This window comes from Struthio camelus, chromosome W (genome assembly GCF_040807025.1).
Source record: "Struthio camelus isolate bStrCam1 chromosome W, bStrCam1.hap1, whole genome shotgun sequence".
Taxonomy (NCBI): domain Eukaryota; kingdom Metazoa; phylum Chordata; class Aves; order Struthioniformes; family Struthionidae; genus Struthio; species Struthio camelus.
In genome coordinates, this window is record NC_090981.1 from 8,413,261 (window position 1) to 8,428,569 (window position 15,309).

Sequence of the window (15,309 nt, forward strand, 5' to 3'; positions counted from 1 at the left end):
CTAGTTTACATCTGCTTTGTATTATCTGTGTTAATGTCACTCCACTGTGATCCTGGATAATCACCTGCTGGCTGCAGAAGGCACTACTAGCTGACATCTTATACAGCAAAGAGCACTTCAGGTTCAAACCCATATTTTTAACTGTGCTTTAATCTCTCCTTATAATAGAGGGACAAATAGAGAGAAAGCAGGCATTAAAATTTTATAGAAGCCTTTATTTACAACTTGTTTAACACCTGTACACTTTTCTATAGCTTTGGAAGCATTAGTGTATTTGACTGGGAAAAAATATTAACTGTTTTAAATCTAATGACCGTTACCAAGTATCTTTGTCTATGTACAAATATGTATAGTAATACCACAACCATGAAACCCTGGTAGTTACAGAATTCATAGGTGACCTGAAATGGGAAATTAATGTTTTGACACTCTAGGAATCTAATTTCTTACAGAAAAATAAATCATTGGCAATTTCACAAACAGTTATTTTTGGTAACTGGACAATGCCTAATAACAGCTTGTTTGGCAGCCCTGAATTAAGAAAGTAAAACAGTTTTCTGTGCAGCACAAATAAAGTTAGTATATCATAGACATGCTGGAGATCACCTCTGAGTTGTGACTGAAATTTGCAATCACTTAATGACAGAGATGCTAGGCTAATCTAATTAAAATAGGAAGCACATTTGCTGGAAGTTACTAGCTCCACCTGACATTTCTCTGCTATATTAAGTGGACTCAAACAGCTTTTGTCAAGCTAAACACACTTCCACATAAGTGCTTTCAGGCTCAAGAACAACTGATACTCGGTCACTAAAGGCAGAGACTACTTGGAAAAAATGAGGTACAGCTCTACTATGTCTTGGGACATCCATCCAAATGACTACAAAGCATAGCCAAACCCTCTCACCCAACACAGAACTCCCAGCATCAGGAGTCCCACAGCTAATGGGACCTCACCCCTTCCCCAAGCCACAACAGCAACAGTCTTTGCAAATGGGAAATACATCATACACCAAATTCCCAAGAAGGAAGAGAAGGCATTTTTCATACAGCTTGCTCTGATGCTTAACGAGAGAGCTAAGACTTGAATGAAAGCCCAGGCTTGGTATGCAGCTTTAGAAAACCACTCACCTCAGGACTTAGGCTGATCAGAGCACTACTTATCTCTGCTGGATAAATAAGTGACATGTTATTGCCCAAAACTCTATTTCTCCCTAGAGGCCAAGTCACTCCACTGCCCCTGGATGCTGGGGGAATCACGAAGGACATGTCTTCATCTCCTAAACAGTAAGGAGCCTTCCCAGATTGCTGAAAGCCAGTGAGCATCTGGCAGCCATGAAACTCTCAAAGTTCTCAAATTCAGAAGAGAGAACAGAGGCCCAAACTGTATACTTCTCTTCCTTCAAAGGAAGGGATAGGGAGAGAGAGAGAAGGGTCTGGTATCATACCCTGAGTCCTTCACTTCTCCTAAAGTGTCTGTCTAGAGTTCAGTCCTCACCTGCACTTCCCCTCATAGGATGGCAGAGACCTTCCTGTGCAAAAGGAGGCAGGGACAAGCTGTACCTCCAAATCACTCCGCATATCACTACCTCCATAGCAGGTGTCAGGGTCCCCGAGGACTAAACAAATGCAGGTGTCCCAGCATAAGGTGCAGCAAGCTGCCTAACATCTCACTTGATGGGCCAGGGACTAGGCTCATACTGTGTTTTGTGACTGGAAGTGGCTGCAGAGACTAGTAGATGCTTATCAGTACTGGTTGTCCACATACAAAATGAAAATACAGTAGTACAAATATGCAGATATTTAAGACTATTAAATAAACAGTTATTTACAATTAATATAAGCAGCACAAAATATTGAGTTATACTGTCTTAATACAGCATAGTCTTATAGCATAACATAAAGAAACAGCCACACTAGTGCAATTGGAAATGAAATAGCTAAATTTAAAAAAAATTGAGAAAAATAGTACAGGTAAAAGATAAATTCTCCAAATTATAAGCTAGCAAGGGCAGTCTGCATAATACTGTAAGTATAGACTGCTTTCATGCTCATTATCACCAGTCATGGTTTTTTTCCTCAGACTGTTTAACAATTGTATACAGATTAAAAAAAAAAAAGTTTCTGAAGGAAACAAACAACAGCTAAAACATATAGAAAAAAATACAACAGCCACAAACTACTGGGTATATACATAATAATGAAGCAGGCAGTATCTGTAAACAAAATAATGTATGATAGTTTGCCTGTCTCAGAGTTTATCAGATGAACCCTGCTCTAGTTTTCCAAGGAAGATGGGCTGGCTAAACAGTGATTCATAATTCATTTCTCCTGGGAGAACACACTTTCTTGGCTTAACTTTTAATTATTTAAAGACTCCAGGTGGATCCTTTAAGGGTACAGGTGCTTTAAAATTGCAACAGTAACCAAAGGTGCTTTTTATGAGCCCATAAGACTAGATTTTTCATATACTGAGCTATAAAATGTTGCAGGAAGTCTGTGTGTTAATACTGTTAATCAGAAGTGGATAGACAGAAGTAAAATGGAGAGCTGACAGTGCAGAATGCCTTCTCTGAACTTCTGAATAATGTGTTTCCTTTCCTTTAGCTTCATAGGTGACTTTTTGTGAAGAGGAAAAAAAATGGAAGAGGGAAATGGGAAAGCCACTCCCCAAGATGGTAAGCTTCTCTGCAAGTGAACCTCTTTGAAAGCAGATGCCCATGAGTTTTAATCGTAGAACTGGTTTAAGCTTTGGTTATGCAGTCTGGACAGAAAAGCAAGACATGCACTGAACAGTTCCTGTTATAATAATGCTGCAGGTCATGCAACCACATCACTGCAAATAAAAAAAATAAAGAAAAAAGTTAAAAAGCAGCAAACATCATTACTGTTAAAAACAAGAACAGAACAGGTATTTTCAAAGCAATTTAGTAAGGCTGTCTCTAGTTAAAGTTGTGCAAATTCATGGGGAAAACTTCTTTGTTAGGGCAACTCTTCTGATTCATGGGACAATTACATGCCAAAAATAAAAGCAACAAAAGTGAGTCTTTAACAATGTCTAAACTCAGATAAATTTGAATATTTTCTAGTAAGAGCCTAAAGGGCACCACTCTCAACTAACACAACTATGAAATTAGTCCACACAGCTAATGAAAACACCTCACTCATTCTTGCTGAGTGCATTCAGTTAAAAAAACAAAACTAAGACACAATATGAAGTGAAAGGTGTCTGTCCAAGACCATGTATTGTTGTCTACAGAAAGACAACAGAGGTTGTAACTCCTCTACGTGAGACTTCAAGCTTTGAGCACCAGAGAAAACTCTTAAAGATTAAGTGTTTATCTTTGATCAAAGCCCACCCTGTGTTCAATGTTTAAAAATGCAGTGTCATATTACACTGGCAAGCTCTATTCATTTCATGCAATTTAATTTTTTTTCAGCACATGCAAATTATAGGTATTCCTACTAAAAAGCAGACTAGGAGCCACTGAATAGTCTGCACAGCACATCACAGTGCTATGTAGCAATACTTAAGCCAGCCTAGGTACAGAACAGCATAGGAGATGTTGGCATACTGCCTCCATTCTGGCTATTATATCCTCTTTATTGGCATATGGAATTGTCCAGGTGAAATGCTTTGCTAACACAGCTATGGTGCTTTCAGCTCCCCCCACAAACACAAATATCTCTACACAACACAGCAGTATCTGCTCATCCTGATTTTCTCTTGTCATTGGACTGAATTCACATTCTGTGAATTATAGTTATTCCCCCCCCCCCAACTATTGCACTGATCAGGAAACTAATCTAAGAACACTTCTTGTGGCAAGAGAATCCAGATTGACTATAAGGGGAAATATGACTAAACTCAAAGACTTCTTGCAAAAAAAAAAAAATCATCTTATAGTTATGAGTCTTATGAGCTTGTGTATCCCTCCCTTTTCATCCTTGTGTTTCAACCCAGAAGACTAAAAGTAGTCAGAAAGTACACAGGAAGAACAGGCATAAGAAATCAAATGAAATAAAAATAGAGAATGCATAAAATGAACACATTCAAAGCAGAATTTGAGAGTGTATTTTGAATAATGCCTGTTTGAAGTGTGCTGTTATGCACACAAGCACTGCTAAGCAAGCATAAAGTTAGTATTCAGGATTAATAATATGAATATTACTGTAGTTAAGTCCATAAAAATTAAATGTTCAAGCTATATAAGAGTGCATCTATTCTACTACATATAAATGAATACAGCCTGTCCTTTATTCTCACCTGGATATGACCTATTTCAGATCTGCTGTGTGGTAGCATCTCATTAGTCCTGTTGCACATTAAGAGAACTGATATTAGAGTTTTGTCTTTCAGGTGTATTTTATGAGGGAAAAAAAAGTTAAAGTCTTGTAAACTCTGGACAATGTATTCTCTTTCAAGAATGTTACATAATACCCTGATTCATCCAAGAAGATATTAGTGCTCTTCTGACTAGAAATTTTCTTTCGTTTTGAAATGAGAAAAGAGTTGTTTTTTTTTTTTTCCTTTCAGGAAACACCTGAAATCAAAATCAGTAAAAGCAACATTTCAAAAGAGAGAAATGCAAGCTGCAAGGGTACATCCACTGCTGGCATAACCTGTCATTACTTCTGTGGCTTCATCAGAATAGGACAATTCATTCAGCAGAGAATTGGTCTATAGAAAAGAGTGACTTTCTCTTATTTACTTCCCTTGCCAGCACAGAACATTCTGATTCTAAATAGCTGAAGTAATGCTGCTATCATTGCTAGCCTGGGGGATTATTCCTTAGTAAGGAATCTCCCTTCAGTATTCAGTGTCAAACCTCATTAGCTCTACTTCATCAAGTGGCTATCATGCCTTTAAAAAAAATCTCAACTTCTCTCTGCTCTTCTGGTTTTTGAATGCACAGAAGTGATTTAGACATCTCCAGGCCATCTCAACTGCAGAAAGGATGGCAACCACTACTTGTCACCATCCTCATCAGCTCTGGAGGTACCTATCCACATGTGCACTATACTTCAAAGCATGCTTATAGTAGTCTTTCAAGCCAAATCAGATATAAAGAACACTACACTTCCTCTTAGGTATTTTTGGTCCTAAGATGGACCAGGATTTGTGTAGCTAATGATCTGCTGTCTCTAAGTGCCGCTCTGCCACACAGTCACTAAAGCAATCAGAGCAATGCAATCTGTTTAAAGTCCAGCACTATATGCATTCATTTTCCAAGTATTTCTACCAAGTCTCTGCTCTTAATTAACTGCCTCCAAATTTATTTGCTTACAGATTTCCTAACTTCATTACTTCCTGGCTTCTATCGTTAAGCCCCCCCCCCCCCCCCCGCATGCTGTTTTCTTTTGACTTTTTAAAAGAGCCTCCCAACATAATATCCTCTATAAGTGTATTAACACCACTTTGCATTTTTCATAGCTCTTTCAATCCCAGAGCACAAAGATTATTATAAATTCTAAAAAATATGCGGCCATTCTATGACATGTTCATTACTATTGCAAAATTTTGACTGACATTGATAAATCAAAACTAACACACCTCTCAATACCACTGATATCCCCAGGAAATATGTTCATCCTCTAGATGAACAATTCAATTCAATCCAACTAGAATTGCTTACATAATATTTTAAATTGAGAACTATATAAAAATGCTTTATTCAAGTCGCAACTGAATGTCTGATGCTTTCCCTTCACCTATTATATAAGTCCATACATGTTACTCGGTTTGGGATGCTCTCTTAAAATTCTGCTAATTTAATGATCATGCTAACAATCAGTCTTCATATTAATTTTATTTTCTCTTAAAAAGTTGACTTCATCATTAGAGATTCAAGTTCCACTTGCAGAATAATCACTGCCAGAAAAGCAAGCTCTTTCTTTTTGTAACAGGAGAGCCACATTTAGTTTGCTTATCTCATACATTACTTCCTACCTTTGGAAATATCTGCTGTTGCAATAGTTCAGATTTGTGCCATGTTACAACAGTTAACAGCTCTTCCAAGTGCCGATAAATTAGCATGATGTGGAAACACAGTGGCTGAGCAGCAGACAGCCAATGTTGTTTCTGAACTGGGGGCAGCACGTTTTCGCACCTAGAAAAGTTGTTGTGTTGTGAATTTTGTAACATGTGCAATCTATAAGCAAATTTTCAAGAACAAACCTGGAAATGACACAACAAAAGCAAAGACCTGGACACAACTGGAGAACTCACAGCTGGAACCAGAGATTGGAAATGCTGCTTCTGTAAAGATTAAATTAACCATGTTGCTCTCTGAAATATGATAGTCTATCTGACAGTCAAGAACCACTCCAAGGCCAAGCCATGAATAATGCTGCCACCAGACAGGAAAGGTTTCCTGACTGCCCTGCCCCCCGCCGCAACACTTTTCACGTTGGCTGGCTCATGCTCTGAGATCAGAGGCAACAGAACAGCACCAAGAGATTTTTCTATGCTTGTCAGATGGAATCTACTTTCAGTCTGGAATCAACACAGTGCTAAGGAGAGTGAAGGCTATGATATCAGTTTTCCAAATAATTTTGCATATACACAGTAAACGGCAGCAGAGGAATTTATTGATTTGCCATCATGGCCAACTAATAGAATCCCACTGACTTAGCAAGGCCCTACAAATAGAGGGTGAAATCCATGCTCTAATAGCAAAGGCACCCTCCAGCTTCCACAGATGAGGGTTTCACTGCAGCATTTACCATGAGTGCCTGCTGAGTCATCAGCTGTGGTTTGATCTGAAACAATTTGTTTGGAAAGCTGCCTTGATTCTACTGCCAGGTGTTCCTCTGATGTCCTGTGGGATTGCCTGGTTTGCCAAGTTTTCTAGGGCTTTTCAATCGATACTCATTCATTCACTAATTTAATGAGTTGCTACATTTTTAAAAGGACCTTTGTGTCTCAGTTTTCAATGAACCCATGAAAGTAAAGGAAAAAAGAACAAAAGAACAAAATCAGAAGTCCTCAAATTCTCCAAATACTGCAGTGAAGCTGGCAGCAAAGACAAGATCTCCAGGAATTCGCTGGATCAGATGCAGGAAGTCTGAGGATGGCATGGCTGATAAGACAACTTCAGTCTTATTCGCATAGGGTGAAACCTCAAATAGTCAACAGCAACTCAAAGTTAATTAAAAAATATATATCAGTTCCAAGAGCTCAGGATTCTGTTTCAAACAGTTTTCACACTACAGCTAAAAAGCAGCATGCAGGCAGACATACTGATACACATTTTTGTATTCAACAAGTTTCCTGGAATGGGTGCTTGCATCTTCTTCCTCCTTTCACTCCAAACTGAGCAAATCACCACTTATTTTTACTTATTGCCTGCAGAGGTCACTCACAAGCTCCTTGTGCTTTTCTGGACTTCCAGAGAGGGAAGAAATGTCACAGGAGCAAGGCAACACAATTGAATATGCTAGAAAGCTCTCAAATTCCTTAGAGTGGCAACCAGATGTTGCTAGGATCCTATGTATAATCTGACACCTCTCTCTTCACCCTACCCCCAGCTGACATGAAGTTAGCTTCTGGAGATGTTCTGAGTGCAAGTGAGATTTGTCCCTTGCTATAGGAAGGGCTCCTACCCCACCCTGAGACCAGGCAAAATTTCACTTCTTTCTCCTCATGAAAGGCACAAAGTAGGAAAGCAATATTTTTTCCAATCCAGAAGGGAGCTGGACTGCTCAGGTCTGGAAGAGAAAGTGTACTTGAGCTGTGTGCAATCTGCCTGGCTCAAATCCCCACTCAAATTCCTTGCTTACCTAATCTTTTTATGTTAAGTTTGTAATGATTCACCTTTTTTTTAAACAGAAAAATATACCCATGTGTCATATTTCCAGCTTTAGCTAATACAGTCATTCTAAGGAAGGGTTTCTGAAAAGGTTGTTTCTTAAGCACTTGATTTCCTGAGATCACACTTCAGTTGTAATTCAGCTCTCAAAACTACTTTGTAGGTGATATTCCTGCAGTATGAATACTGAAGACTTGCAGAAATATACACACTTATATAAGTATATCCTGACAGAGGAACCTCTTTCTATCTTTATTCAAACAGTACAGATGAGGGAAAAAGACTGCAAAATTAGCCAAGCTTGGTTTGGAGGTGTCAAAGTTTGTCAATACAAAATTACTGCTAAACACAGGGTCCACATACTACCTAAAAGACACATATGCACACACCCTAAAAGCCAGTTAAATATCTGACTTTGAGTGCAAAAATACTCCCCCCTCAATCTGGGGGTGGTGGGGGGGAAGTTTGGGGAAAAATATCTTCATAAGAGGAATGAAATCCAGTATTGTTTGCTTTGTAGGAAAAAACTTGAAAGACATTCAGGATATTCTTCCTCAGAATGACTAACTAAAGGAAAATCAGGTGGTGAGATAACATTTTCTAATTACCATATTTACAAAAAAATCAAGTTAATCAAACTTGATGCCAAGCATCAAGAATAGGAGGAACCTCTGTATCTAGAAAATGGGTGGGGGGGTTGGGTTTTTTATTTTTTGTTTGCTTTTTTGTCTTTTTAAATCATAAACATCCTAAATGAGATAGCAAAGGATGCAGCTAGGTTACTCTCATTGCCAATGTTAAGTTCTTTTGGCTGCAAACACATTTCACAACAACGTTATAGGATAATACATGTAGATACAAATGTATCAACTGTGACAATAAATTTGTTTGCTACACAGCCTATGTCAGGCTTTTCAGAAGAGATGAGGCTTCATACAAATTAAAAAGACTCCATTATTATACAAAACTTTTCTAGAGTTTTTTCAAAACTTTGGCACAATCAAAAAGGCAGAGAGCAAGTGACAGACTCCAAAAAACATGAGCAAAAGGTATTAGAACAATGAGAAACCATAATAAAGCCCCCTTTTGAACTGAGAAATAACAGTGGTTACAAGGGACAAAAAGATAGGATACTGGTTGAGTTTCCTGAAACATCATGTGCAACGGAAGTGGCCTGGATCACAGGGTAATTTTCTTTCTTAAAGGCAACGCTTCTCTACCTTGCTGTTGCTGGCTGGACATGACCAGGGTAAGATCTCCTTGTGCTCGTGGCTTGCCTTTGTCTAGCCAGGAAGGACTGTCCTGAGCCTGTACTAGCCAGTCTGTCTTCTGCTGCTTTTTTATGCAGAGTCATTCCCTATAAAGAGAAACTTATCAGTGAATACCAACAAATAACAGTGAACACCTCATTTACAATTTGTTTATTATCACTTCTTCATCAATACCAACTAACCCGGTTTGAATTTCAAGCATTATATTTTCAAGGATGGGGCTAAGACATTCTTCCTGAGCCTTTTAAATGAGTTCACTTTTTATCATCATGCAAGCTTGCAGTAATTCTTGAGGAAAGAGACTCCCAATGTGCCAGATCTTGAACACGCTTTTCTGCACATGAACACATGGTGCTTGGACAAAACTTTTGAAAGCTATCCCCTCCGAAGTTGAGCTAGAAGGGTGCTTCTCAATTATTTTCATGCTCTATGAAAATACTAACTTACTGTAAATGGCAAGAGGATATTTTGGTGCTGGTGGACAGCAAGTTGAACATGAGCCAGAAATGTGCCTTTGGGGAAAAGGTGGTCAACAGCATCCAGGGATGCATTAGGCAGAGCATTGCCAGCAGGTCAAGGGAGGTGATCCTCCCCCTCTACTCAGCCGTGGTGAGGTCGCTTCTGGAGCGCTGTGTCCAGTTCTGGGCTCCCCAGTACAAGAGAGACATGGAGCTACTGGAGTGAGCCCAGCAAATGGCCACAAAGACGAATAAGGGACTGGAGCATCTCTCATACAAGGAGAGTCTGAGAGAGCTGGGACTGTTCAGCCTGGAGAAGAGAAGGCTCGGGGGCGGGGGGGGGAAATCTTATCAATGTGTTCAAGTTTCTGAAGGGAGGGTGTCAAGAGGACAGGGCCAGACTCTTCTCAGAGTTATCCACTGAATGGACAAGAGGCAATGGGCACAAAATGAAATACAAGAAACTGCATTTAAACATAAGAAAAAACATTTTTTTACAGTGAGGGTGGTCAAGCACTGGAACAGGTTGCCCAGAGAGGTTGTGGAGTCTCCATCCTTGGAGATATTCAAAAGCCATCTCGACATGCTCCTGGGCAGCCTGCTCTAGGTGATCCTGCTTGAGCAGGGGAGTTGGACCAGATAATCTCCAGGGGTCCCTTACAACCTCAACTATTCTGTGATTCTGTGATTTTGAGAGAAATTATGTTTTTATCAGAAGCTAGGACCTATGAAATATTCTCACTGTTGAATGGCAGGAAAAAGAAGAAAACATAAGGAAGACCCTGACCAGTATGAGATGAGAGAAGCTATGATGGGTTGTAGATAAAAGCAGAGACTAACTAAAAGGAAGAAGCAGGTAAAGCTGTCAGCCCTCAGTCCACATGACAGTCAGGCTACTGAACCATACCTCTCAGCTCAGCCTTGTCTTCTGCTCACCAGTGGGACTGTTATGAAATCAGACAAGGGCGCCAGGTCACCTGAAAGTGTCTTCAATACCAAAAGGATTCAAATGCTCTGTTTAAACACCATTTTGCCCTCCTACTCATGGACATAACAGGAACATAAAATAGCAAGAAGGAAACTCTTCCAAGGGAAGACAATGTGGAGTGATTTAACCTCTATGATGAAACAGATGCATGCTACAGGGGGTCAGGGACTCTTATCAGGAGAGCCATTTCAAAGCAGCCACATCCTATCAAAGGTAAGTCTTGAACACATTTGCTGAAGGTGAAAGTCTCCCTGCACAGAGGTCCAACACTGTGTGGTTGCATATATAATTCCCTTATGCTTTGAATAGCATAAGTGAGGCTTGGCCCTTGCACTCACCCATAGCATGGGAGTAAACTTGCCCCCAAGTTAAGGGAGTAGCCTCCCAGAGTGCTTACTGCAGCAATGAGCTGTCTCGCTTTCAAATACTATAATCATAATTATTCTCTTGTGCCCTTCAATTGGATTCCTCATTGGTCTTAAACTTGGATCTCATTTTCATATGGGATCTCATTTTCATATGGGAAAAACTGAATAAAAGACCCAAATATGTATGGCTTGGTAAATGCCACAAGATGAATTGGAAAGGTGTGCACAAAACTATCTGCATTGCCACTCTAATGAAAAAGAAACAAGCAGAAGATCGGGGGTGAAAAAAATGAATTTGAATATTAGAAGTCAGTATAACTAAAGGGCTGGAATTACAAAACAGAAAATTGAGGCTTCCTTCCCCCCACAAAGTGATGCTTCTGATTTTGAAACTTGAAAATAACAATCACCTTGTTTTTTATATTCTGAATTCAGGTTTAATTTGCTTCTTTCAATATGACTGCTTTCAGCCTTTTACGAGTTTATTTTGTTTACTACAAGGTTAACTGTTATATAATGTTAACTAAAAGAATGCTTTCATCTACATATGTATTTGAAAATACTTTGCACACAAAAATATTATAAATAAATGAAGACTATGATAAATACCACAGAAACAACCAAGATTCACCTTTTTATCTTTTTAAAGTTTGGAGATTCTTACCATATTATACCAGGCACTAACAATAAACTTCTCCTCCATTTCTCTTTGACTCTTTGTTTTCTCATATTCTTTCTAAAACAAAACAAAAAAGCATATATTTAAAACTGTTTACCTGCAGAGGACAGGAAGTATTAGAGAAGCACAGTCTATACTCCCAAAATATTGAGGAAACAAAAAATCTACTGGGAAACATGGAGATTATTACCTCTAATGAATGGAACATTCTGTCCCGTTCTTGCAACTGATTTTTCAGAGCCTGAATCTCAGGAGCTGCACCCTGGTTTTGTTTAGGATCTAAGGTGCGGATAACCTGTGAGAGGAAAACCAGTTTGTTTTTAATTAAATGCTACAAAAGGCATCAAGGCATTCTAACCATGTAAGGCAGGTTGAGACACAGAAGTGACTTAAAACATGTCAATACAATAATGTAAAATGGCATTTAAAATGTCAAACAGAAGAATGTGTAATTTTAAAAGGCTAACTCATATGATACAATCACATCTCTCTTCTAATAAGGCAGAGGTTCTAAATACTTTGTCAGCCAGGATGATGGAGACTGTCTCTGAACACCAATCATGAAGTGTCACATAGCATCTGAAATGTGCTCTAACAGGACTGTCAAACAAACATGTTGATAGGAGAAAGGAAGACCTCAGAGGTTCAATATCTTGGACACAAGGAAGCAGCTCCTACCCCCATTCTGCACTGCCATGGGGCTAGAGTATAGGAAACGTTTCCTTGAAGCCTTTTTGTCTTTATAGTTAAGGATTACCTGTTTTCCCCTCGACTCACTCCTCACTGTGAACTCAAGGACTACTTCTGTCTGGAAAGAGGCTGTGATTCAGGGACTTGGAGTACCAGTACTGCTAATTTTAGAAAGTTTTGCTATAATCAAGAAGAATCCATGGTAGTGCACGTGTGATGAAGTTTCTGCCACTAAGATGAGGGAACAGCTGGCTACATTCTTATGTGGCACCCATCACAGGCAGCATGAGCGCTAACAAACACTGAGCTAAATCAAGAACGAGTCCAGTAAGAGGCCTAGATGTCTAAGTTTGTCCTAGAAAAATAACTGAAAACTTTTTAAGAACACATGAGTGTATAGAGAGAGACTTCATATCTGCTTTACTACCTATTTCAGAATCCTGCCCAGGTAATGAGGACAAGGTCATAACAGAAAATGAAGCGTCCAAAAGGACATGCTGAAATAAAACAATCCTTTAGATTTTAATAAGCCATCTTTACTGGATGGTACTCATGGAAGAAAATTCATAATGAAGTGTACTAAATTTGTTTCTAAGGAAACACACACTTGATTTCGACTTAGCTTCTATAGTGGACAGCAATAATGATTGTGTCCATCTTTATAAAAGAGAGCAGTGAAAGGCCATGGGAAGACCACAAACAGGCAAACTAGGTGAAAAAAATTTAAAACTATTGTCATATAAAACATCCTAGGTTAACACAACATACACAAACCAGCAGTTCTTATTTTGCGGGGAGAAATCATACCCCTCTCACTCATTAGAATAATTTGAGGAATAGTCAGCATCATGTGTAAAACAGAAGAGACAAATATAATTTGTTTAGTTTTCCAAAAAGCCTTTTAAGTGTCTCACAAAGAGCTATTAAAGATATTATGTAGCTACAAGGGAAGGAGGGGTAAAGTTGTCAGATTAGAAACTCATTTATGGATTCTAATTCAACTCTAACTCAGTAATCTCTGAGATCTTGATATCACCATGAATAGATCAAATAGAACATTGATATGCTTTTAAGAAGCCCAAATGAAATTTCAGGGTATATTAAGAGGAGAATAGTAGCTAGGATGGAGGCTATTATATTGCCATTATAAGGCTAGTAGTATACCCATATCCTGAATATCATACTTGAATATTAGTCAAATTCTCTCCAAAAAAAAAACCCACCTCATATTAAATAGAAAATGCAGATAGAAATGTAGAAAGTGAGTAGAGCTCCCATAGGTGGCTCAGTTAGAAATATTATTTTATTTGGAAAAACCATTGATAAAATAATATGTACTAAGAGGGTTTCTAAAATAGTTAATTGATCCAGAAAATTAATAGAAACCAAGGGCAAGAGACAAAAAAAAATGTAAACTGATAAAGAGGACTCTGTGGCACATGCGTAATTGCCTCCTGACAGTGAGCTCAGGGTTATAACTGAGGCAAAGAGCTTAGCAGAACAATAAATAAATAAGTAAATGAAAAAGGATGAACAGTTAAAACTCATCAAAATCTATAGCAGCTAAAAGCCACATTTGTAAAAAGGGATATCAACTTGTATGCTCTAAATGAGGGAGACATTCCTGATCAAGCACTATGAGAAGCCTACACCCCCCCCAACTACACAGAGCATGGATGCAGATAAGCTGACAAATATTCTGCTTTGTACCTGTGAAAGGAAAAAACCCCAAACCTCTCTTCCTCCCTCCACCCATTTAGTCTCCAGCAAAGCAAGCCACACTGATAAAAGCAGTTTGTTGGTTCAGTTGTGCCTGTTCAGTTGTGCTCTTGGTGGCAGAGCGACACTCATTTCAAGTACAGAGAAGCATGACTCTTCATGACAACTGTGCCAGAATTCCCATGCACATGTATCAATGAAACAACACTTTTATCTGCAGAGATTGCTCTTTCAGTTGGTGTATGTGGGTGGTTTTATGATTCTGAAATAAAGCACAGCTATTCTGGTTATTTCTAGATCACTTAAGCAGTCCTAGCATGGACATGTCTTCAGCTGAACTGTATCACTCACTGATGAGTCTGGAAGAACTCCCACCAAGAAACAAGTTATCACAACTTCAGGAAGGGTTTAACACCCTCTCTATGTTATCAAATGGCACCCTTAAGTAGCTTTGTCTGGGTAACCCTCTGATATGAATCTGTAACAGTGGGGTACACATGTACAGAGGTAGCACAAAGGGTTTTGGGTAGATAGTAAAAGGGGATGGTCACAAGTATAGACGATTTACTGTTATTCCTGCAGAGTGGAAATGTTAGGGAGGAAATGTTCAGCCTGTTAGGGAAGGAACCTTAACTTGGAACCCAGAAACTTACGCTCTTGGCCTTTTCCAAATACTTTTTGTATCGCTCTTCCATTTGCTTCATTTCTTCGTCCTTTTTCCGCAAAGCTTCTTGTAATTCTTCAATTCTGAGTGCTTTATGTCAGGATTGGAGAATAAAATAATTACATTACATTTATTTTCATGCATTTAAATAGACATTAAACCCAGAGCTAGGACTTACTTTATTTCAGTTAAGAAAAGTTTATGTAAGGAATGAAAAATGCATATTGATGCAGTGGACACAATAAGTTTAATTATTCAACAACTCAGACTATATTCAACAACTCCACTATATAATCTTGTTAAATAATCATTCTGTATGCAACTTTGCCTTCTTATATTATGAAAAAATACAGAGAAAGTGTCATAAATCAATGCCATTATTTGGTAGATATTAACTTAAAAATTCAAGTTTATTAATATAGTATATGTTCAAAAACATTTTGGTATATTGTCGGTCAAATGAAAAAAAGTTTAACAATCCTAAGTGACAAGCAAGATTCTTGCTCATATCTTCCCAAAGATAATAATGAATAAAATTCATCAAAATTGTGACATGAAAACACTCCAATTATGTTTTCTTCACATCATCCTCAAGCAGCAATGCAGACCAACAGGACACTTTCACTGTACAGCCAATTTCCTTTGTTGATTTAAGAATGGG

General features: G+C 38.5%; 1 protein-coding gene across 10 annotated transcripts in view; it reads right to left on the minus strand.

Annotated features, from left to right (window-relative positions):
• Positions 1 to 195: 195 nt before the first annotated feature.
• The window catches only part of LOC104143993 (protein Hook homolog 3), a 102,929-nt gene continuing 87,815 nt past the window's right edge, over positions 196 to 15,309 (minus strand). For 2 of the 10 annotated variants that reach the window (XM_009674754.2, XM_068925030.1), the window contains exons 19-23: positions 14,638 to 14,738; positions 11,766 to 11,870; positions 11,561 to 11,632; positions 9,032 to 9,168; positions 5,803 to 6,110 (exon numbers count right to left, since the gene is read on the minus strand). In XM_009674754.2, coding sequence (XP_009673049.2) covers positions 5,933 to 6,110; positions 9,032 to 9,168; positions 11,561 to 11,632; positions 11,766 to 11,870; positions 14,638 to 14,738 — 593 coding nt within the window. In that variant the 3' untranslated portion in view covers positions 5,803 to 5,932. Of the gene's footprint in view, positions 2,837 to 4,061; positions 4,317 to 5,793; positions 7,123 to 8,501; positions 9,169 to 11,560; positions 11,633 to 11,765; positions 11,871 to 14,637; positions 14,739 to 15,309 lie in introns of those variants that run through there. The other 8 variants (XM_068925037.1, XM_068925033.1, XM_068925038.1 and 5 more) reach the window with 8 other exon arrangements.